We start from the raw sequence: 24160 nt of genomic DNA, 5'->3' as shown, positions 1-24160 counted from the left end.
CCTTCACCTCCCAGGTTCAAGCAATTCTCCTGCCTCAGCCTCCCAAGTAGCTGGGATTACAGGGGTGTGTCACCACGCCTGGCTAATTATTTTTGTATTTTTAGTAGAGAGGGCGTTTCACCATGTTGACCAGGCTGATCTCAAACTCCTGACCTCATGATCTGCCTGCCTAGGCCTCCCAAAGTACTGGGATTACAGGCGTGAGCCACCATGCCTGGCCCACTCTAAATGAATTTTCTAATTGTTGATAACCTTGACATTTTTATTTCGGTCTTGAAATTTTGATTTTTTTGATTTGTTAAAGACCCATATGAATGCTGAATAAACAATTAGCCTTTCTTTTGCCTATACCCTCACGTCGCTATATGCTAAAAAATTATTTTATGCACTCATTCAATTATTGGAGCATTACTTTTTCATTGTGAAGTGCAAGACTAGAGTAGTTGGAGCTAACTTTAGATGACCTTGTGTGAGAGAACTGGAATAGAATTTTGTAGAGGAATATTATGCAAGATGTGGAAGAATTGGCCATGTTCACTGACAGAAGAACAAAGTAGTTCTCAGCCATTTTATGAGCATGATTATTTTGTTTTATTTTATTTTACAGATCACATGTGTTAAAAAATGTAAGGCTTTTGAACTACATTTCTGTAATAATAATAATTTCCCTAATTTTTAATTAATGATGTGTAACCACTAGTCAACAAGAGACAACCAATGTTACCAAAGTCAGTTTGTGCAATATATGGTTTCTGTTGCCCTTTTTGAATTACCCATAGTGGTTCTCGGGCCACACTCCTCCAGAGCTATTTCTATATACTGTCCTGGAAAATGTGAGTAATAATATCTTCCTCTTTTATTTTATAATTTGGAAAAAATTAAATGACAGAAAGAAATGGAGAATAATGTAACAAGCACACATGGACCAACACTTCAAGTTGATAAATATTAAGATTTGGTCATATTTGCATCAGAACTTTTTTATAAAGTTGTTTGTATTTCTGCTCAGGCCCCTTCCTCAGAGGCATGCTTGAGCATTGGCATGTATCCTTTTAGTTGATATTTATATACTTTGCTATACATATATGCAGAAACAATATATTTTACTTCTCAATTTTAGTCAACAATGAAACGTCATGAAGTTTAAACAGAAGGATGTGGGATTATGATAGGATAATTAAAGTGGTTCAGAAGTTTGATATAGTAGTCATATCAGACCCTGCTTGAAACTCCTTGATGGCTTGCTTATTAGCCTCAGGATAAAACTCATATTCTTTAACTGACTTTCAAGGCAACACATTATTAGATTTCCAAAGTTTTCCGTCTTCCATTCATCTCTCAATGTTTCTCTTTCATATCTCAAGCCCTTGTTGCTCTGCATGCCTCAGCCATAGTGCCTTTTAAGTTTTTAAAATTTTCAGTCTCTAAAGCTGTATTAGTCCGTTCTCGCATAGCTTTAAAGAGCTACCTGACACTGGGTAATTTATAAAGAAAAGAGGTTTAATTGACTCAAAGTTCTGCAGGCTGTATAGTAAGCATGGCTGGGAGGCCTCAGGAAACTTACAATCATGGCAGAAAGTGAAAGGGAAGCAGGCACATCTTACTTTTCCAGAGAAGGACAAAGAGCAAGAGGAGGTACTACATACATTTCAACAACCAGATCTCATGAGAACTCATTCACTATCACAAGAACAGCAAGGGGGACATCCACCTCCATGATTTAATCACATTCCACCAGGCGCCTCCTCCAACATTGGGGATCACAATTTGACATGAGATTTGGGTGGTGACACAAGTCCAAACTATATCCAAAGCCTTTCCACATACTTATTTTGCCCAATAGAATTCTTCCAACTTCAGTTCCTCTCATCCTTCCAACCCCAATTTACACATCACTTCCTCTGGGAAGTTACCTCTGATCCTTCCAAAATATGACAGCAGAGCCTAATTAAGACATTTTAGAAGTCTCAAATACTAAAAGTCATATAAGATATATGACTGTTGCCCTACCACCGTATTATTCACAATAAACACAATATTAAGTGCAATTAAGTCTGAAATTTTGGTTTCCTAGTAGTGACTATTTTGATGACTTTATTCTTTGAGGTATTGAGTATCATGTTTATTTCACAAAATCGAGTTTCTTGTTTGCTTGGTGAATAGTTTAGTACTGCACAGCAGTCTGTTCTTGACCCATTATGGCATTATGGTGCTTATTAAATAATCTTATTATTTTTCTGCACATTTTAGTAGACTGTAAACAATTTGATGATAGGAATTATGTATTGTTCAACATCCTATCCCCAGAACAAAGACAATGCCTGGAACATGGATATTGATCAATAAATATTTGTTAAATGAAAAAATCAATGTTAACCTAGTTTCTCATGGCATAAAATTACTTATTCAAAAGCCTTGCCTTCTCTGAGTTTACACTTAGAGATGAGCAATTCCGACCCAAAAGGACATAAAGATCAAGTTATTCCTGTGTGTTGCACTCACTGTATAACAGAGTGGATCTTCAGATGAGGGAAAACATGAATATAAACTATGTCTAAGGGTACATCGGTTTGTGTAATATTTTACAGTTTATGAAGTATTTTCAAATATACCATCTCATTTGGTCCTTATAATACACTTGGGAGGCAGATATTTTTGTCTAAGTTTCAGATCTAAGGCAACAGGCTGGGACAGGTTAATGACCTGCAAAGTTATGTGGCCGTAAGGCAGGACTAGAACTGAAGTCCACATCTTTTGACTCTAAATAACCTCTCTATATGGAAACCTGTGGATCAATTTATCTGTGGCTGTAGAGCAATATAGTTCTTTCTGTCACTAAAAATTCCTAACCTGAATGCTTCTTCATGATGATCAAAGTAAAGCAATAGTGCAATTAGAATATATCTTTCAACTGACTGGTAAGTCAATGGATTTTATATTTCCAAAGAAAAAAAGTAACCTTAGGATTTTTCTCTCTTACATATCTTCTGGAACCTTTACAAACCTGAGAGTGTCTATATGATCATTCTTACTACTTTCTGACTTTTTGGCATCAATAATGTTCTAGGTTTTTATAGTGAGATAAAAGTGTTAAAGTATTGAATTTGAGTCTCAGAAAACATGAAAATCCGACTATTTTTAATTTATTAATGATTAAGCCAACAAAATTATATTAATGATTTTATGTGACATTTTTGCATAAAGCTTCTACAGAGTCTTCTTTCTACAGTTTCAGTATATAACGAGTAAGTCATTTTTATGTAAAGATGTTTGCTTTACCCAAGAGATTGTAAATGAAACTTTTGTACCCAAAGCTATTCTGTAATGAAGATTACCTTATGTAACAGATTGAATGAAAGCAAGTCAGAAATAAATTTTTGTAGAAAACCTTGTTGGCAAAATTCTCCCTCATTCTTTTTTATTCCCCTTAAATCATATTGCCACCAGAGAGATTGATGTCAGTGGCATATTTGAATATAACACTCTTTGGCTTATATCCCTTCAGGGGTACCCCTTAATGTACAAGATAAATTTTAAGCTCTTTCAAAATGGTCGAGTGCCAGCCTATTTCATCAGCCTCATTTCACTACTTCTTGCTTTACAATTCATATTCTAGTAAGAACAAACTATGTTTAGCTCCCTGCATACATCTGGTTCTCAGCCCTATGCCTTTTTAATCATGCTATTCCCCTTACCTTGGCTATTCCTCAGCCTTTATCTGGATAACTCCTGTTTATTCCTCCAGATTCTACTCATGCTTCTCCTTAAAATAAATGCCTTTCTCTGACTGCTTACCTAGGTGGTGGTCTTTGCTTCCTTAACACCCTCTACCCATTGTCTCTCTTTAGAACTACCAATTTATATTTTTTCAACTTTATTGAGGTATGATTGACACATTAAAATTGTACAGATTTAAGATATACAGCACAATGCTTTGATATATGTACACATTGTGAAATAATTACCACAAACAAGCTAATTAACATATTCATCACCTCACATAGTTACCTGTATGTGTGTATGTGTCTATGTGAGGTAAGAGCACTTGAAATGTACTCTCTTAGCAAATGTCAAGTATGCAATACATTATTATTGACTACTGTCACCATACTGTACATTAGGTCTCCAGAACTATTCATCTTATAACTGAAAGTTTGTGCCCTTTGACCATTGTCTCCTCCCACCCTGTCCGTTGTAACCACCATTCTACTTTCTGTTACTATGAGTTTGACTTCGGTTTTTAGATTTCTTATATAAATGAGATCATGCAGTATTTGTCTTTCTGTGTCTGGCTTATTTCATTTAGTATGATGTCCTCTTGGTTCATCCATGTTGTTGTAAGTGGAGAATATCCTTCTTTTTAAAGGATGATTAATATTCCATTGTGTGTGTGTGTGTGTGTGTGTGTGTGTATCACATTTTCTGTATCCATTCGTCTTACGTAGTACACTTAGATTGTTCATGTATCTTGGCTACTGTGAGTAATGCTGCAATTGGAAAGCAGATATCTTTTCAAGATAGTGATTTTATTTCCTTTGGATATATACTCAGAAGTGGAATTGCTAGATAATATAGTCGTTCTATTTTTAACGTTTTTGAGAACCCTCCATACTGTTTTCCATAGTGACTGTACCAATTTACGTTTCCACCAACAGCAGACAGGAATTCTCTTCTCTACATTTTTTTATGGGAACATTTTATTATTATTATACTTTAAGTTCTAGGGTACATGTGCACAACGTGCAGGTTTGTTACATATGTATATATGTGCCATGTTGATGTGCTGCACCCATTAACTCGTCATTTACATTAGGTATATCTCCTAATGCTATCCCTCCCGCCTCTCTCCTCCCCACAATAGGCCCGGGGTATGATGTTCCCCTCCCTGTGTCCAAGTGATCTCATTGTTCAATTCCCACCTATGAGTGAGAACATGCAGTGTTTGATTTTCTGTTCTTGCAATAGTTTGCTGAGAATGATGGTTTCTCTACATTTTTGCCAATACTTCTTATCTTTTGACATTTTGGTGATAGCCATTCTAACAGGAGTGAGATGATATCTCATTGTGGTTTTGATTTGCATTTTTCTGATGATTAGCAATTGTGAACATTTTTTCATATACCTGTTGGTCATTTGTATGTTGTCTTTCAGAAAACATCTAGTCAGGTCCTTTGCCCAGTTTTTAATCAGGTTATTTGTTTCTATTTTTGCTGTTGAGTTGTGTGGGTTCCTTACATATTTTGGATACTAACCCCTTATTGGATATATGATTTGCAAATATTTTCTCCCATTCTGTAGGTTGCCTTTTCATTTTGTTGATTCTTTCTTTTGCTGTGCAGAAACTTTTGGGGTTGATGTAGTCCCACTTGTTTATTTTTGCTTTTGTTGCCTGTGACTACCAATTTATATTGTACTATATACACATTTATGTGATTTTTGTTTCCTGCTACCCTTTGAGCTCTTTGCATCTTCTTCCCTTGGGAATTTTATTTTGGTATTTTTCTATCCTTGTATGTTTTGGATGGTCTGTGCATATTTTTCTCTAGACCACTAAGTAAAATAACATATAACTTGGCATAATATATTAGTAAGAAGTCAATAATCAATAAACGCCATGCCAAGAATAGAACATTTCGCTACTCTTTTGTGGTTAGGCAAGATGCATTGATGTCTTTTGTTAAACATCATTGTATGATACATCATGATACTGATTAATGTATTATAGCGATTCAAGCATATAACGCATTTCAAAGGTAATGATAATCTGTAAATGTGTGCAGACACAAGTATATCAGTGTATGTGGTAGGTGGAAAATTACTACAGTTGTGGGTGTGGAGACACGTCAAGTACAGAATTATGGAATCAGAGCCTTGTTCACTTGGAAGGGAACTTAGGAGTCATCTTATTTCAGCTGCTTTTGAAATTTGTGTGTGGATCATGATAACAGCTAACATTTACATGTTTTGTAATTTACAAAACATTTCCATATCACTTGATGTTCATAGGCAGTTCAACAGAGTTGTTATTGTTATGATGCTCATGGCAACTCTACAAAGAGAATTGGTTTTATTGTACTGTGCTGCTATTGTAGATTTCATAATAGACTGGAATCTGCTGTTTGCTGAAGGAATAATAAGGGATGCATCTTGTTAATACAGCTGAATCCCTTCATGTTTTCTTCCAGATGTGGCCTTTACTGTTATTTGTTTGGAATTTTTGTTAAATGGCTTCCTGTTTTGTAACCGTTGGGTGGACTGTAGTATATTTCTCTAGACCTGCACTACATCTAACACCACAGTAACCACTAGCTGCATTTGGATATTGGAATGTAAATTTAAATCAATTAAAATTAAGTAAATTCAGTTCTTCATTTGCGTGAGCCACATTTCAAGTGCTCAGTAGCCATGTGTCAAATTGAACAGAATAGACAAAGAACATTTTTGTTATCTCAGAAAGTTTTACTGGACAGTGCTGTTCTGGACCATTGCTATGCGTATGCATCTTGATGAAGTTGTCATCTGTCAGTACTTAAGTTGGGATGCTGTAAAGCAGAAATCTGTAAAAGTAATCAGACTGACAATAAGTGGTAAATGGATGAGGATTGTTCTAGCTTGTTACTAAAAATGGAATAGTCCCTCTCCCCTGTGGAAAAGTTGTTAGAAACTTTTTTTAATGTAAAAGACTATAAAATGACTTAAAACTGGTGAAAAACTGAAGTTTTGCTTTCTTTTTTAACTTTTAAGCTCAGGGTACAAGTTCAGGTTTGTCACATAGTGTATGTGTCATGGGGGTTTGTTGTACAGATTATTTCAGGGGGTTTGTTGTACAGATTATTTCATCACCCAGACATTAAGCTTAGTACCCATTAGTTATTTTTTCTTCTCCTCTCCCTCTTCCCACCCTCCACCCTCCAATAGGCCCCAGTTTCTGTTGTTCCCCTCTATGTGTCCATGTGTTCTCATCATTTAGCTCCCACTTAAAGTAAAAACATGTGGTATTTGGTTTTCTGTTCCTGTGTTAGTTTTCTTTTAACAAAATAAAATTTGCTTTTGTTGTTCTCCAGCTCATTAATTGTGGCCAATACTATATATCACAGTATATTTTTCCTCTGAGGAATAGGCAGCTCATCTCAACATTTTCTTTTCTTTTCTTTTTTTTTTTTCGAGATGGAATTTTGCTCTTGTCCACCAGGCTGGAGTGCAATGTCACGATCTCAGCTCACTGCAACGCCCGCCTCCTGGGTTCAAGCGATTCTCCTGCCTCAGCCTCTCGAGTAGCTGGGATTACAGGTGTACACCACCACACCCGGCTAGTTTTTGTATTTTTAGTAGAGATGGGGTTTCACCATGTTGGCCAAGCTGGTCTTGAACTTCTGACCTCAAGTGATTCACCCGCCTCGGCCTCCCTGAGTGCTGGGATTACAGGCATGAGCTAACACGCCCGACTATCCTTAAGCTTCACCAGATTTGTGCCTCCTTGCCCCTGATTGATAAATTTGCCACATTTATTATACTATTTTAAGAAGATGGAAAGTATTCTTGATTCATTTGTTTTTATATGAATATATTCTTGATTCATTTGTTTTTCCCTTTGGTATCACACTTCAGTCAGCTATTCTCCTTTCTTCAAATTTCTCATGTCAACTCCTCTAATGATACGTTCTGCTTGGTGTGTATATAATACTAGATCTTCCATCTCCTGATATAGTCTCCCAACAAAAATGACAAGAGTCATGTTATATAGAGCATACTTATATACTCTTTGCATTTAAAGTCTTTACATCAGCTGAGTTATATAAATGTGCTTCTCTGGATTTTTGTAAATTAACCATATCATGATAAATGCTAAACTGCCTATCTTCTTTTTTTCATCACTTTGACCCTGCTTCTCAAAAAACTATGCTTATGGTTCCTTTCCTACCTTGAAACATTTCTTAGAAGAACAGTTTATATTAGTACTGTTACTTGTACGTCTAAACTCCTCACATTGTCTTTTTCAACTACTCCATCTCCATTATTAAATTAAAACTGATTTTTAAAGCTTCTTGCTGTCATTTTTCTCAGACTCTTAAAGTAGACACTGTTTTTCCCTTCTCCCTTTCCAAAACTCTTTTCTTGTCTCTGCATTAATATCACTTTCTTCATTTAATCCTGGCCGTGGGGCTAATTCTTCCTCTGGCTCCTAAACAAGCGTTGTCTGAGGTTTTATCCTCAGCTGTCTTCTCACCATACATACTCTCCTCTGGTGAAGTCATCATTGTTGTTTTCTTGTAGCTTTAACTATCCCTTCAATGTCAGTATCTCCAAGATCTGGCTCTATTTCCATTCTAATTCAGTTTTATCAAATGCTTGCTATACAATTGTATGTAATACATTCTGTTTTCAGCCACTTCTAATTTTATGTGCACAAAATAAAATCGTTTTAATCTCCTCAATTTCCTTTCTCCATTTCTACTATACCATTCATCCATCCATTTTCTTAGGCTTGAACACTTAGAGTGATGTTTAACTTTTCCTTCTCCATTATTTCTTGTTTATTAATTTGCATATTTGAATTTTTTGTGGATACATAGTAAGCCTATATATTATGGAATATATGAGATGTTTTGATGCAGGCATGCAATGCATTCATAATCACGTCATGGGAAATGAGGTATGCATCCCCTCAATAATTTGTCTTTCATGTTACAATTCAATTATATGTTTTAAGTTATTTTTAAATGTACAATTAAATTATTATTGACTATAGTCACACCATTGTGCTATCAAATACTAGATCTTATAATTCTTTCTAACTGTATATTTTTTGTACCCATTACCCATCCCCCTTTCTCCTCCTCCCCCTACTATATTTCCTAGTTTCTGGTAACCATCTTTCTACCCTCTTCTACTATCTTCATAAGTTCAATTATTTTGATTTTTAGATCCTACAAATGAGTGAGAACCTGCCATGTTTGTCTTTAGGTGCCTGGCCTGTCTCACGTAACATAATGATCTCCAGATCCATTGATGCTGTTGCAAATGACTGAATCTCATTTTTAATGGCTGAATAGTACTCCATTGTACTACATTTTCTTTATCCATTCATCTATTGATAGACACAGGTTGCTTCAAAATCTTGGCTATCATGAACAGAGCTGCAAAAAAACATGAGAGTGCAGATATCTTTTTAATATCCTGATTTCCTTTTCTTGGGGTATATACCCAGAAGTTGGATTGCTGGATTATGTGGCAGCTGTATTTTTAGTTTTTGAAGGAACCTCCAAACTGTACTCCATCATGATCGTATTAATGTACATTCCCACCAACAGTGTACGAGGTTCCCTTTTCTCCACATCCTCATCAGCATTTGTTTTTGCCTTTTGGATATAAGCCATTTTATCTGGGGTAAGATGCTATGTCATTTTAGTTTTGCTTTACAATTTTTTGATGATCAATGATGTTGAATACTTTTCATAGGCCTGATGGCCATTTGTATGTCTTCTTTTGAAAACTGTCTATTCAAATCTTTTGCCCACATTTTAATCAGATTATTAGATTTTTTTCTATGGCATTGTTTGAACTCCTTACATATTCTGGTTATCAATTGCTTGTCAGATGGGTAGTTTGCCAATATTTTCTCCCATGTTGTGGCTTGTCTCTTCACTTTGTTGATTGTTTCCTTTGCTGTGCAGAAGCTTTTTAACTTGATGTGATCCCATTTGTCCATTTTTGCTTTGGTTGCATGTGATTTTGGGGTAATACTCAAGAAATCTTTCCCAAGACCAATGTCATGGAGAGCTTCCTTAATGTTTTCTGGCAGTAGTTTCATAGGTTCAGATCTCAGATTTAAATCTTTAATCCATTTTTGTTTGAATTTTGTATATGGCAGAAGATACAGGTCTAGTTTCATTCTTATACTCATGGATATCCAGTTTTCCCAGCACCATACTTTCCACAGTGTATGTCCTTGGCACCTTTGTTGAAAATGTGTTCACTGTAGGTGTGTGGATTTGTTTCTGGGTTGTCTACTCTGTTTTACTGGACTCTGTGTCTGTTTTTATGCCGGTACCATGCTGTTTTAGATACTCTATCTCAGTAGTATAATTTGAAGTCAGATGTTGTGATTCCTCTAGTTGTGTTCTTTTTGCTTAGGATAACTTTGGCTATTCTTTTGTGGTTCCATATAAATTTTAGGATTTTTTTTTCTACTTTTTCTATTTCTGTGCAGAATGTCATTGGTATTTTGATAGCGATTGCATTGAATCTGTAGATTGCTTAGGTAGTGTGGACATTTTAACAATATTGATTAATCTAAGAACATGCAATATCTTTTCATTTTTTGGGTGGCTTCTTCCATTTCTTTTATCAGTGTTTTATAGTTTCCATTACAGAGATCTTTCACGTCTTTGATTATGTTAATTTCTAGATATTTAATTTTATCTGTAGCTATTGAAAATAGGATTATTTTTGTTTTCTTTTTCAAATTGTTCACTGTTGACATGTAGAAATGCTACTGATTTTTGTGTGTTGATTTTATATCCTGCAACTTTACTAAACTTCATCATCAACTCTAATAGTTTTTTCTTGGAGTCTTTAGATTTTTCCTAGTTTAAGATCATTATCATCTGCAAGGAATGGTAATTTGACTTCTTCCTTTCCAATTTGGATACACTTTATTTATTTCTGTTGCCTAATTGCTCTGGCTAGGACTTCCAGTACTATGTTGAATAGCAGTAGTGAAAGTGGGCATCCTTGTGTTCCAGATCATAGAAGAAAGGCTTTCAGTTTTTCCCAATTTAGTATGATACTAGCTGTGAGTCTATCATACATGGCTTTTATTATGTTGAGGTATGTTCCTTCTATACCCAGTTTTTTTTTTTTTTTTTTTTTTTTTTTTTTTTTTTTTTGAGACAGAGTCTCACTCTGTCACCCAGGTTGGAGTATGGTGATGCGATCTCAGCTCACTGCAACCTCTGCCTCCCGGGCTCAGGCGATTCTCCTGTCTCAGCCTCCCGAGTAGCTGGGACTACAGGCGTGTGCTGCCACGCCTGGCTAATATTTTAGTAAAGATGGGGTTTCATCAGTGTTAGCCAGGATGATCTCGATCTCCTGACCTTGTGATCCACCCACCTTGGCCTCCCAAAGTGCTTAGATTACTGGCGTGAGCCACCGTGCCTGGCTCTATATCCAGTGTTTTGAGGGTTTTTATTATGAAGGGATGTTGAATTGTATCAAATTCTTTTTCAGCATCAGTTGAAATGATCCTGTGGTTTTGTCCATCCTTCTTTAGGTATGATGTATCACACTGTTTGATTTTTGTATGTTGAACCATCCTTGCAACCCAGGAATAAATGACACTTGGTCATTTGAATGATGATTAATAAGGTCATGATGAATGACCTTACTAATATATTGTGGAATTTGGTTTGCTCGTATTTTGTTGAAGATTTTTACATAAATATTCATCAGATATTGGCCTGTAGTTTTCTTTCTTTGGTATGTCTTTGTCTGGTTTTGGTACCAGGGTAATACTGGCCTTGTAGAATGAGTTTGAGTGTTCCCTCCTCCCCCTCTGTTTTTTGGCATAGATTGAGTAGGATTGGTATTAGTTCTTCTTTAATGTTTGGTAGAATTCAGCAATGAAGCCATTATGTCCCCAGCTTTCCTTTTTGGGAGACTTTTTATTTTTATTTTTTATCTTATATTTTTTGAGATGGAGTCTCACTCTGTCGCCCAGGCTGGAGTGCAGTGGTACGATCTTGGCTCACTGCAAGCTCCACCTCCAGGGTTCACACCGTTCTCCTGCCTCAGCCTCCTGAGTAGCTGGGACTACAGGCGCCTGCCACCACACCCAGCTAATTTTTTGTATTTTTAGTAGAGATGGGGTTTCACCATGTTAGCCAGGATGGTCTCGATCTCCTGACCTTGTGATCCACCCATCTCTGCCTCCCAAAGTGCTGGGATTACAGGCATGAGCCACCGCACCTGGCCTGGGAGACTTTTTATTATGGCTTCCATCTCATTGCTTGTTATTGGCCTCCTCAGGTTTTAGATTTCTTCATGGTTAAATTTTGGCAGGTTGTATGTGTCTAGGAATTTGTCTATGATTTTCCAATTTATTGCCATGGATGGATATCGCTGTTGCTAGTTATTCAGGACTCAAGGGCTTTTCAGTTAGCAGGTGATGCATGCTGCCTGGACTGGGTCCTTCCCCTTAAGGCAACAGGTTCCCTTTTGACCCAGAGTGTTTCTAGAAATGTCTGTCAGGAGCTAGGGCCTGGAAAGGGGGCCTCAGGACTCTGACTGGTACCCTATCCTGCTGTGGCTGAGCTGGTATCCCAAGATGCAAATAAAGGCTTCCCCACTCTTCCATCTCCTCTCCTCAAGTGAAAGGAAGGGGCCTTCTTTGGATCCACAAGCTATGCAACCTGGAGTTAGGGGAGGGTTAATGCCGGTGCTTCTTTAGCCATCCCAGCTGGTATGTCAGTAAGTTGTGTGCCGCCCCCGCTAGTCCACTGTCTTTGGGCCCAGCTCAGCACTAGGACTTGCCTAAGAGTTGCTGTCCTTGTGGCCTAGCCTGCTTTTGCAGTTTATTTGGGGCCCCACATCACTGTAGCACATGGTGGCGAAGCTTGTGGAAACTCAAGTTCAGATCGCTGGGATTGGTGATTGATTCCCCTCTGGTTAGGACTTGTTTAAATGCTCCCTCCATGGGTGAACATCAGCTGAATTTGGTTCAGTTTTGTCTTCTACTATAACAAGGTCAGCGCTGAGTTTAATGCCTCAGAATTACTGGCTTTCTTTCTCCCCTGTGCATAGAAACACTCTCATCACCAGGCAGCTGTTGCCCGGGTTTGGGGGAAAGGGGGCATTGGCAATTGAAGACTATTTTTCCTACCTCTTTAGTGCCTCTTTCAATGATACAAAGTTAAAACTCGGTATTGTGAGTACTCACCTGATTTTTGGTTCTTATGGAAATGGTTTTTTTTCTGTGGGGATAATTGTTAAATCGGTGTCCTTGTTGAGGGCTGGAGGGACAATCTGTGGAGCCTTCTATTCTGCCATCTTGCTCTGTCCCTCTCCCCCACCCATTAGTCTTTGTATCTGATCAATCAGTTACCTAATTTTTTCAAATCTTGTTATCTGCATGGCATCCACTTATTTTCATCTCCCCTTCCACTATCATAACCTCAGTTCAAGCCCTGATTACGTATCACATTTCCTAATGAAAGAATATTCCAACTGATCTTCCTGCCTCTAGTTTATCTCATTTCCAAATTCCCAGCTTCTTCTAATCATTTTCATGAAACATAAATTTAATCACATACTTCTCATATTCAATTATCTGTGAACACCCCCTTGTATCAGAACAAAGTTCACACTCCTCCACCCTTTCTACAGATAAAACATCCACTTTAGTATGTCTAGGAAGATACACAGCTTTGCAGAGATTCCCATAACTGAGATATGGCACAAAAATTACTCCTAAGGGACTATGAGGAGTGAAACAAGAGATGGCTGTGGGAGTTGTTAGCTGCACAAGAACATTTCATCTCCACAGACCTCTCAACCCTCACTCACAACTCACATTGCTGTGTATAATCAACTATTATATTAGGTAGACTGCCTTGACTTCAACTCTTCCCCAAGGAAAGTCAAGAGAAATTATAAACTGACTGAGTTAAGTTTTTGAAGGAGATTCAAAATGGAAATTAAATTGTTATAGAAAAATTGAAATTGCTTTTCTTTTAAAACAAAAACAAAAATTTTCTTCAACCTAGCTTTGGTAGCTCTCCATAATATGCCCCATATTATTTTCTCTGCTTTCTTTCCCACTGTATTTTCCCCACGTAGCTTAAATTTTAACCAAATCAGTCTGCTTACTTCTTATTGACTGTGCATTTGTTCAGTGTGTTCACACAGTTTGGAATGTTCTTTCTCCCTAAACCTTCAAATTCCAGATTTGAAAGCCATTTAGGGCCAGGTAAAATATCATTTCCCCCACATAGTTAATCCAGGATTATCAGAATTTATCTCCTTTTTAATGGGATCTTTTGTTAGAATTTATCTTGTCTACCTTTTATTTGTATTTGAATGTTTTCTCCCCTCGTAATTAATGAAATCGTGATGGCCACATACCAAGGGTAATTTATCCGTCATAACATAATAGTATCTGGAACTGAATTGCATTTAGGAGATGACAAAAAACATGTTGGTGAACTGAATTGTGACTTCAATAAATAAATGAATGCAAGGAAGGGAGGAAGGAAGAGAGGAAATCTGGGAGGGAGGAGAAATTAAAAGAAAGGAAAAGTATAATACTCATTGCTTAAATTAGCCCCTTAGGCATGTAAAGGCATTTTGATAATAATAGAATATGTTGAAGTGTTGAGTATGAAAGTACCATTATCAAAGGTTTACATAGATGGATTATTTACATATTACTTCTAAGTAAAACAATATTTTATATTATTTGTAAAAGAATACAATATATACACAAAAATAAGACATGTAAATTTATGGCATTTATAAAATTTCACGAAATATAATGATATTATAGAGATATACACTATTTCCCTTCACTATCTCTCTTTATATATTTACTATTAATAACATATGCACTGTTCTTATGATTATAATATACAGTTGATGAGAAATATTACTTGTTCTGAGCATTGTGACCCACCAGGTGCTTAAAACTTGTTGACAAAGTATAGAACATCAGTGACAATATGTAGGAGTAAAAATGGTTCTGTTATTCTGCTCAGTATAGCAATTGCATCGTTGTTTCACAGAAAGGATAACATTATGATCCTGTGTGGGTGTATAGCTCGTCTGTGGGAGGATGTTTCTGTGCATACTTAGTGATCAAAATTCAAGAAACACGCCTCATTTTTGTGAATACTTTCTCATTAGGAATTTGGTTCATGTAAATGCATCACATAGTTTGTAGAAGCATTATATGGAAAAGGATAAAGAAGAAATGAAATTTTTTTTTTTTTTTTTTTGCATGTACAATAAAAGCTTGAGCTACTGAAGAGAATTCCTGGGAGTATATAGTATCGTGGCTGTAAATCCAGTCTTTAAAATCTAAATTTAATTCTAACCTAAAAATAACTAGAATGTCAGAGGTGTACCTTTCCACAGCATGAATAGGTTTGTAAAGTATAGATTTATCCATATGCAATGCTATTTTCTCTTTAAAACTTGAGATATCTTTTGGGAAAGGATTTGGCCCCAAGTATTAATAAAACCCATACTTTAGAAGCAAGTATTTTAAAATCACCTGTTGATGGAAGTAAAATAACTTACTAATAAATAAACCTCCCAAAGTACCTAGAGCTGTTTAAATATTTAGCATGATAAAATGAATGCCATAAAATTACAGCTTAACAAAATATAACATAGTCATTTAGTTTCTATTCTTTTCCCTAATATAAAGTAGCAGGTTAATATGCACTCTCTCTGGTTTTGTTGTTCTTTTTTTTTTTTTTTTTTGAGACAGAGTCTCGCTCTGACACCCAGGCTGGAATGCAGTGGTGCGATCTTGGCTAACTGCCACCTCTACCTCTCAGGTTCAAGCGATTCTCCTACCTCAGCCTTCCGAGTAGCTGGGATTACAGGCATGTGCCACCACACCCAGCTAATTTTTGTATTTTTAGTAGAGATGGGGTTTCACCATGTTGGCCAGGCTAGTCTTAAACTCCTAGCCTCAAGCGATCCGCCCACCTAGGCCTCCCAAAGTGCTGGGATTACAGGCAAGAGCCACTGTGCCTGGCTTTTATTTTTAATATGCTGCATCCTCACCCTTTGTGGAAAGCCTCTGGGTTTCAATAACTGACAAGGCGATCTTGCTGAAAGAAGATAGAGATACAAACAAGTAGAAGCAACTGTTCAACATAGTAAGCTATTGAAGAAAGAAATAAGTTTAATAGGAAAAAATGATCAATAATTTGGGGGAAAGTGTAATCAAACATACAGTTCTGTGGATCTGAGAACTATTTGGAGTGAGCTGGCAGATAATGTTATAAAAAGGTTACCAGTTTATGAATTCTATATATTTGATAATTTTGGGATAACTTTGATGTTCCTGTATCACATGATAATCCTATAAAATAGATCAAGTGTTTCTCAAAATACCATCTTTATAAATATCATCTTGGAGGCCTCACTCTGAATCAACTAGATCTGTACTTCTGGGAATCTGCATTTTAACCCACCCCTCAAATGAGTCTTAATGCAGAAGTAAAATCTGAAAATTACTATAGTAGCTTAACTGAGTGTAGTTACATTGATTGCTTTTGCAATGATGCCATTATTTTCTCTTTCTGAAGACCCACTGTTTCCAAGACCCAGTTAAAAGCCACCTTTCTTGATTTGTTTTCACGCAGAGTTTAGTTTCTTCCTCCTCTGCTCCTCTAGCTCCCATAATTGTGCCTTTGTTACACTAATCAAGAGTATCCCAAATCTCTTAATGCAGATGTAAACTTTAATAACTTTAATAATACATAAATGCTGCAAACTTATCAAAAACATTATTTGAAATTTATTTAAATTCATTTTACAATCATTTTGTTTATTTTAAATAGTAAGTTCTTAATTTTAATATTTATATGTGACTTTTTTTGGACTGCTAGAAAAACTTGACCACCTCAATCACCTCATATATCTCCCTTAAACTTTGTCTTGCAGGGTCATGTCAAAATAGTTGAGTGTGCACCAATATTTTGTTCTTCAAATAATCTTAAATCTAGGATCACAGATGTCATTCTTTCTGTCACTAACCCGCAGCTGGTAGAACTTTTTAAAAAGTTTGAAATTTGACTAGAGCAATGTATAGTACAATCCAGTATACTATACGTTGAATTTGATTTCCTGTTGAATTTTAATAAAAATATATTAATATCTTGAAATTTTAAATAATTTGCCTTTTATCTATTGATTTGTGTAATTGTGTATCATTTATACTTCTAAAGTTAAAAACATTTAAAACAGCATGAATACTTTGAAATTCTGTGTTTTAACTTATTTGTGTGAATTCCTATCTCCCTGAACAGCCCTTCTCTAAGTCAGGGACCGTGTTTTATTCATCCTTTTATCCCTAGTACGGTTGATTAATATTTGCTGAATCAAGGCGAAAAATATGTCTATTTTATATTGTCTAATTAATATATTCAACATTATTTAAATATTACTAACTATATTTAGATATAGGTAGCATATTTAAAATGTAATATTAGTATAGCATCAAACATATATTTAATGCTATTTATTGTGTTTCCATCCATTGCAGTTATTATCCTTTTAGATGCTCAGATTGTTTCATGTTTGGCCAGGGGGAATCTCTTCATGTTGAGTCCTGAGTCCTACTAACAGAAGAGTCAACTCCTGTGTAGTAGTAGTCTTGATAGGATACTCCTAGTAGTCTTTGATAACTTCCTTCTGTCTTGTATCACAGTATAATCCAAGCTCATCTTGTACATTTCCTATTCCAGATCTCAAATCAGCCATTTTCCAAGAAAGCTTGGGAAATGTGGTTTTCAGACTATAAACTCTGGGAAGTGTATCATTACTAGCTTGGTCATTGTTCCTATGCCTTTTCAGGTTGCAGAGCTAAGAAATACATGCATACATGTATATATGTATGTACATAGATAATACTTCAAGAGGCTCCAGCATGTTATTTAACTTCTTCAATCTTATATATGTGTCTGCTTTATCCCATGCTAAAAATACTTAACAATGACACTGGAGTGATAGAATGGCAGTCATATAATTGTTCAGTTATTCATCTTATAAAGCACACACAACAGATTCCGCATGACAATAATCACAACACTGCCATCTACCATCATATGATTACTGAAAACAGTTTAAGATTATTTTAACAGTTCTTTTTGTTGGATCACACTAGGAATGTGCTAGTAAATTTTTATATTTTAAAGATACTTGAAATAGTTATTTTCTGTATGATTATTATCCACTACTAGAGTATACATTCAGATCATATTTACTTTTTTCCTTGAAGTGAATCCCTTTGAATGTTTAGTCATACCCTCTGATTCTGGGAAGGTAGGCAAATAATGGAATTTGCATACATAGCAGCTGAAGCAAGCTATAGAAGCAGCATGCAGAAACTGGGCAACTTACCAATTTTTCCCAGATTATCTCTCCTTTGGCATATGAGTCCTTCAGAAAGACAAGACCCAAATCTTAAGTATTTCTTTGAATTTGTAAAATATACTTAAGTTTTATTTATAAACCTTTGCCCCTGATCTGAGTATGTATTTCTTCTGACAAGGCATTGTGGTGAAGTTGCATTATCAAAAATTCTGTTGAACAACATTCCTTTTTGTTAAAATTAAATTCAGGAAAAAATGAACTGGAATATCATTTCTTAAAATATTCAGTACTGTGGAAATGGGTTTGTTTGTTTTTTCAAAATTAGCCAAATAATAATTTTATTTTTCGAAGTAAAGTTAGTTTTTTAAAGTTAAAATAGTGATGGCCAGGCGCGGTGGCTCACGCCTGTAATCCCAGCACTTTGGGAGGCCAAGGCGGGCCGATCACCTGAGGTTGGGAGTTTGAGACCAGCCTGACCAACATGGAGAAACCCTGTCTCTACTAAAAATACACAAAATTAGCGAGACATGGTAACACGTGCCTGTAATCCCAGCTACTCGGGAGGCTGAGGCAGGAGAATCACTTGAACCCAGGAGGCAGAGGTTGCTGTGAACCGAGATTGCGCCATTGCACTCCAGCCTGGGCAACAAGAGCAAAACTCTGTCTCTAAAAAAACAAAAACTAAAATAGTGACACTAATACATGGTTAAAATGTATTTATCAGTTAATGTATGTCAGATTCTATTGATTTATCTCATTTTGTCACTTAATTCTTACAACAGTCTTATTGGGTTGCTACCAATATGCCCGTTTTATAAATTTCGTGAGGAAACTGTGCCATAGAAACATTGTCTCTAAGCAAAGATCAGTTTGTTGTATTGCTGCTTATTGTATATCCAGTAATTGCTGGTTTAAAAAAAAAAGACCATGGTGGCTTTTGAAAGAATTTTTTGTAATTCCTGGGACTTAAATTTAGGTGAGAACTATGAACTGGGTAATTATTATTAGTAGATGTATTAATTTTAAATGTGTACTGTAAAGTATATTTAATAGCTTGCAATAGTTAAAAATATAAAATTATTTGAGATTTTGATAGGTCTATTGAAATAAATATTAGTGTGTTTTTTAATGTTCTAATCTATAATAAATTAGTATTTGAAATGTTAGGGACATTTCAACAAAATACATTTATCCTGTGTAAAAGCTTAGATAGAAAATGATTACAATATTTTTTCAATATTTGTTTTTAAAAGTCTACTTAATGTATATTGTCTTTTAGTATGTGTTTAAAGGTAGTAAAATTAGAATATACAGTTAAGCAAAAATAAGGATATCCTCTGTTAGTGACCATCAGAGCTAACCATTATTAATATTTTGGTATATAGCATCCCAGATTTTTCCTATTATTTTTGCTTTTACCTGAATTGTTAAGACTTTAAAAATTATAGTGTAATTTCTAAGAAAATATTTTTAAAACAATGCTTGATATTTTGAATCTAATATGTATGGTTCTTTTTTTCAGGATTGTACTGTATATGAAACAGAGAATAAAATTCTTCACGTGGTGAGTACACTTGGATTTATTTTAATCTTTATTAGAGAATATTTCCTTGATCAACTAGAAGAAGTGAACCATAAGAAAAAAATCTACTGACCATATCAGTTAAGTGTATTTTTATAGGAAATCTACAAAAGAATCAAAGCATAACAAATTAATGTTAGTTATAACCATTCTATTGTACCTAATAGGAAAAAAAGATACAATATTTTAAGATTGTAATATATAGCAAGGTTGGAATGTAATAAAAAATTAATAATGTAGAGCAAGGAGAATTTGAAATGAGAATTTCTTTCACTGTTCATCTATTACAAAAAAAAGATCAGAGAAAGGTATTCTGTTCTATAATGGGTAATTCATCTCTGTCATCATTTGGATGAAATACTTTATTAAAAAAATCAAATTTCCTTTGCTCCCATTCTATACTTACCAGACAACCTTTCAAATGGTAATATGGCAATATTTTTGAATCAGTTAATGACTTTACATATATTTTATTACTAGAAATGGGCTATGCATACATTTTACTTTGTGGAAAGGCCATCTCCTGTCTTCTTAATGAACAGTTGGCCACTTTTATTTGTAAATGTATTTCTTGATCAATGCTGGTTTGTCCTAATAACTTCTTCACCTCTGGTGTGTGTGAAATCATGTCATTTCTGTATCTCCCAGGTACTAGGCGGTGAAAATTCATATCTCTGTAAAAGGACACTTGCCTCATTTATTCCTAATATCAGTTTATAAGTTTTATGTTTCTGAAGTGTTTGAATATTTATAAAAGAATACTATTTTGTATTTAGAAAAGTAAATACTTTTAAAACATCTGAATGTATGTATGGAGGGAAATCAGAATATCAGCGGTACAGCATCCCTATTCCTTTTTTGTTATCTACTATAGAAATGGTACTGAATAATCCTCTGCTAATCCTTCCCCCTCATTGTGCAGTAGGGATGCCCTTTGTGGTTTATAAGGATAGTCTCAGGAGTGGATAATTAATGTACTTTTCTCCTTATTAGTCTAGAAGGGAAAATAATTACAACTCCCTCATGTCGATCTACCTGTAGGGCCTGGAGAATAGAAAGACACTAATATTTATTTAGGGCCTATATATTTAAAGTATTAGCTTACTTTCTATAAGTGTATTCTCTCATTTAATCCTACTTTTGCAGATGGTGTAACTAAGGATCACAAATATTAAGTTGTTCAACTATTCAGTTTGAACACAGAATCTCATACCAAAGCCCATGCCCTTTCCAGATCTGGCAGTTGCTACCAATTCTAGTTCCCTGAGGCTTTGCAAATTGTACTATCTTTTTTCCCATGAAACCCAGGGCTACTGTCTAGCTGTGCCTATTTTCTCAATAACTAAGGAGCATGCACAGAGCCTTTCCCACCTACATTTTATTTTCTGTGAGTGAATGTTTCTTTGGCGTTGAATTTTCTGTGACAATGACTGTTCTTTCTGAAGTATTGAATTTAATGAATTCGACTTTGGTACACTGCTGTGGGTTCCTCATTGTGTTTACTTCAAGGCTGTTATTGACGTCAGTGTGTGTTAACATTTTTTTCTTTATCAGATTTCTCAGGAGTAATCTTTCCCTGATGTTAGTACCAAAAAGAGCTGTACTTTTCTTTATGCATTGGCTGCTACGAACTTAAGATTAAAATTTGTGGCTCATAATGGACAAGTGCATCTCATGGTATTTGTTTTGTATTTAGCTTCATTCTTGGCTCTAATTTATATACATGATTTCTTTTTGCCTTGTTTTTCTCAATTAATTTATGTATGGTATATATTTTTACATCTGTTGATGTAGCCTTTTCTGTGGAGGAATAGTTCCAGTTACAAATGCACATTTGTGATCAATATTCAGATATCAACAAAGGACATGTAAATAATTTATAGAAAAAGAATCTCTAGAGAACTGTAAAAAATATGAAATTTTATTTCTGAGGAAATTTCAGATTCCACCATATGACAGAATAACAGAAATAAATTTAAATGATGAAAGAAATACTGTGGGATTTCTCTTGTACTAAAGATCTTAAATATCATTTTAATTAATTAGACTAAGGAAAAATGTCTTTGGGGTTATAAAATGATGATTGAAATTTTATTAAATAAAAACCATAATAAGTAATAGCCAAATTTTGAAAGTTCTTAATCACTAAATATTTTTAATTTTAAATAATTTTAAAATAATAAGTAATTTTTAGTTTCTTAAATAAATTCCTAATAATTGACTCATATTGACTTACCTTTCTCAAAAGTCAGATTCTGGGCTACTTGCTATTAGAAATAAGTAGCAGCGTAAATAGTACTGAAGGAGTTTAGAAATGAATGCCATATGTTTACCTTGGCAATTTTGTATTCCAGCTAGTGAGAATTTAAAAATCCTATCTGATGATGATGGCAACAGTGAATTGCATTAACCAAATCAGTTCATCTCAGAAAGCACTTGTCTTTTCATGTTATTCTTCTACTTCCCATCCTGACCGTTTTATACAAAGATTACCCAGCCTTTACTAAAAGGATGTATGTATACTTGTATATTACTTTTCTCACAAGAATAATTTTTTGGAATAATAAAATAGTATACAGTACCACTTAGTATATGATGCTAAAGAAAATTTCTAGAACAAGTATCTTTCCAGATCTCTATAGTGTAGAAGAAATAACTTTTGAGTCTAAAAACCTGTGTCTGAATCCTAATTCTACCGTTTTCTATCTCGGTGAGCTGAATCAAGTGATGTTCTTGAGAGTTTGTTCTAATTATGTAAAATAGGGATATTAATATCTTTCATGAATGATTGTTGCTAGGAGAAGATAAATCAGTAAATTTTCTAGACAGAGCTTTATAATCTGGTAGTCCTGTTTCTAGTATTTATTTATTTATTTAGGTTATATCTCATTATTTAGGTTTTTTGTTGTTGTTGGTTGGGTTTCTTTTTTTTGAGACAATCTTGCTCAAGCTGGAGCTTATACGCCCAGGCTGGAGTACAGTGGCATGATCTCGGCTCACTGCGAGTTCCATCTCCCAGGTTCACACTGTTCTCCTGCCTCAACCTTCTGAGTAGCTGGGACTACAGGCGCCCGCCACCACGCCCGGCTAATTTTTTTGTATTTTTTAGTAGAGACGGGGTTTCACCCTGTTAGCCAGTATGGTCTGGATCTCCTGACCTTGTGACCCACCCACCTCGGCCTCCCAAAGTGCTGGGATTACAGGCATGAGCCACCGCACCCGGCCTATTTAGGGTTTTTAATTTCCTCTTTCTCTGCTTTTTATATGCACCAGAAAATCAAAAGCCTGAGTTTCTATATAGCTTGTTTAGGATGAAATTGTGAGTTAGTTTTAATGTTTTCCTTGTTTCTATGATACTCGAATATTCTAAGTACAATATGATTTATAATGGCTCCTTTTCAAAAATGAATTAATATGTATTCTATATGAGCATCTTAGCCTGGGTTCTTTCTGGAAAACAGAGACTACAACAAAGGCTTGAATGCAGATAGTTTATGTTGATTTAGTTATCCCAAGGCACAGAAGAGACACTGGGAAGGAGAATCAATATGGATTCTAGAATTGTTCACCACTATAGGGAACTGAAGTTCGATCCCATCAGGACCTTCTGAGAAGCCCTGTAGAATGTGCCTCAGAATTGTCCAACCTGCCTGACAAAGATTGAAGAGGGAGAATGTATCTGCTGGCACTAATCCAATTATCCCATTGGTCAAAGTTTGTTCCTTGGGGTGTTAACTCTCACACTACCAGGTTTTTGGAGGTACCAGAGACCTCTAAGACAGAAGGCAAAGGTAGTACAACTGAAGCGAAGCAGATTGCCACAGCAGTAGCTGGAGAAAAAGTGGGCTGAGTGGGGAGTCTAGTACAATGAAGTGCCTCTAAGTGGCAATCCAAATTTTAAAGTACTTTGGATCACATAAAGTATCCTGATAGTGATTGACATCAAGATTTGCATAACTCACAAAAGCAAGCTTCAAAACAGTAGATGTAGCATAACATTTGTGTAAAAAAGCAGTGTATTTATAGTGAAGAAAATAATTTGAAGAACTATGCAATAGACTTAATGTTGGTTGCCTTTGCAAGGAATAGGATAAATTTCAGGGGCATTAACTTTAAATTATGTGTTTGTATAATGGTTAAATATGGCATAACAAGTATGTGTTAATCAGAAAAATAAGTACTAAAATATCTGTAGAAATGCCTGAATAGCAGCCCAAAATCTAGATTAAAAATGAGTATTTTATACTTAGATACAATGAATTAGATCTACTACTTGATAGCACAACAGAGTGACTACAGTCAGCAATAATTTGTTGTACATTTTAGAGTAACTGAGGGAGTATTACTGGAATGTTCATAACACAAAGAAATGATAAATGCTTGAGGTGATGGATACCCCCATTTACCCTGATGTAATTATTACACATTGTATGCCTGTATCCAAATATCTAATGTACTCCATAAATACCTAAT

The 24160-nt window shown here is 35.3% G+C and overlaps 1 protein-coding gene across 5 annotated transcripts in view; it reads left to right on the top strand.

Annotated features, from left to right (window-relative positions):
* The window catches only part of CNKSR2 (connector enhancer of kinase suppressor of Ras 2), a 294707-nt gene that overhangs the window by 81108 nt on the left and 189439 nt on the right, over positions 1-24160 (top strand). For all 5 annotated transcript variants that reach the window (XM_023199069.1, XM_023199070.1, XM_023199072.1 and 2 more), the window contains exon 5: positions 19628-19669. In XM_023199069.1, coding sequence (XP_023054837.1) covers positions 19628-19669 — 42 coding nt within the window. The remainder of the gene's footprint in view (positions 1-19627; positions 19670-24160) is intronic.

Source organism: Piliocolobus tephrosceles, chromosome Y, assembly GCF_002776525.5.
Source record: "Piliocolobus tephrosceles isolate RC106 chromosome Y, ASM277652v3, whole genome shotgun sequence".
NCBI lineage: Eukaryota > Metazoa > Chordata > Mammalia > Primates > Cercopithecidae > Piliocolobus > Piliocolobus tephrosceles.
The sequence above is the reverse complement of the archived record's forward strand: the minus strand, read 5'-3'. Positions and strand labels throughout refer to the sequence as shown.